At 55.2% G+C, this 1,660-nt stretch overlaps 1 protein-coding gene across 1 annotated transcript in view; it reads left to right on the top strand.

Annotated features, from left to right (window-relative positions):
• The first annotated feature begins 219 nt into the window (after positions 1-219).
• LOC102887649 (serotransferrin) overlaps positions 220-1,660 on the top strand; it is a 28,032-nt gene continuing 26,591 nt past the window's right edge. The window contains 1 exon segment of the mRNA XM_015585764.2: positions 220-394. Coding sequence (XP_015441250.2) covers positions 352-394 — 43 coding nt within the window. The 5' untranslated portion in view covers positions 220-351.

The following is a 1,660-nucleotide window of genomic DNA, read 5'->3' as shown; positions in this document are numbered from 1 at the left end:
TCCCCCTCCTCCCACACTCCCCCACCCCCTACCCGCTGCAGTTCCGCTCCTGGCACAGAGCAAGCGCGCATTAACAAGAGAATGGTTTTTCTTTAATTTCTTTTCAATCAGCATTTTTGTGCTGGATTCCATCCACGGGTCTGTCCCAGAGCTCAGGAAATGAGATGATCGGCGGGGGCGAGGAAGGAAAGGGGGAGGGATTAGGGGCGATTGGGCAAGCGGGCTGCGCAAACACTGGAGGTCAAGGATTGTGCTTTGCCCGCCCCGCCGGGGATAAAGGGGCGCCGGGCGCAGGGAGGCGGCGCAGAAGCGGGTCGTTCTGTCGCTGCTCCACGCTGCAGTCCTGGGAAGATGAGGCTCGCGGTGCGCACCCTGCTGGCCTGCGCGGTCCTGGGTGAGTGCGGACGCGGGGAAGGCCCGCAGCGTCGCCGGCCCAGGCGCCCCCTGCAACCCGGACCCCACCACACCTGCCCCTGGGCTCCACGCTGGGGCTGGAAGCACCCAAGCCTGTCCTTAGCTCTTTCCCACTGCACCCCTACCCCTGCTTTAGCACTGCCTCAGGGACCTGCTGATCCTGCTCTTGCCTCTGCCGATTTTTCATTCTCTTCTTGCTTCCTTCTCCCCGTTGACTAGTAAGTCTTGTAGTAGTGGAATACAATAAATTAGAGCACTTCCGTCACAGTTTAGCAAATCCCTTTGCTAGGGCCTCCTCAGTCAAGCCCAAACTGTTTAGCGTGGCATTCAAGGTCTCCCCAGACCTGATCTCCCCTTGGCAGTCTGATGTCCCAGGGATTTCTTGGCGCTGATAATGTCCTGCTAATGAGGTAGGGCAGCGGAGGGGTTTGGAGCATGGGATTTGAAGCCAAACTCCTTGGGTCCTCACCAGTGAGAAGGGTAGTACAGTTCTGCCTGGGAGGGTCAGGTGAGGGTAATTGAGGTCACAGATCCAGGCACTAGCTGAGTTTGCTGCACACATCCCTCAGGTGGGGCCTGTCATTGGGTGACCTCTCCCATTCTCATCATCTCCTGAGATTTTGGCCCTCCTCCATTTGCCAGACACTTATGGTGCATTTGTCACACCTTCCGAGACTTCCATGTTTAGTCATTTCTCTCTCCTGAAAAAGTTTACCCTTGAAAGTTGGACCCACATTATTTGCCTTTGCCTCACCCTCCACCCCCAGCACCTCATAGGGCTATGCAAGGTAAATCCATGACTGAAGACAAATTCCTGCCCAAGGGACCCCAGGAGGAGTGGTTTGGGGAGGGTCTGGAGGAGTGGTTTTGGTGAGGGGCTGCCACTGACTCCTGATGCCTCCTGTGATTTCCATGGGCAGAGGTGGGATAAAGGGTGGTTTGGGGCTATAAATTCCCTATGGCCCCTCCTTATGCATGCTGGAGAACTGGTGCCCTCCCCCTCTCCTGCTTTGTGCTTTGTGGATATTCATGGGCTTACCTGAGTCAGCTCTGTGCTATTGATTCACAGAAAGTAGAGATAACAGGGCTTTGGGGACAGTGCCAAAGCTCACATGATGGGGACAACACATCTGCGACCACATGGATTTTAGTAGCTACAGATATGGCTGGCTTTTGCTTCTCTTACTGGCAGCCAAAAAAAAAGGAAGGAAGGAAGGAAGGAAGGAAGGAAGGAAGGAAGGAAGGA

The sequence above is a fragment of the Pteropus alecto genome, unplaced genomic scaffold (genome assembly GCF_000325575.1).
Source record: "Pteropus alecto unplaced genomic scaffold, ASM32557v1 scaffold92, whole genome shotgun sequence".
Classification (NCBI taxonomy): Eukaryota; Metazoa; Chordata; class Mammalia; order Chiroptera; family Pteropodidae; genus Pteropus; species Pteropus alecto.
The sequence above is the reverse complement of the archived record's forward strand: the minus strand, read 5'-3'. Positions and strand labels throughout refer to the sequence as shown.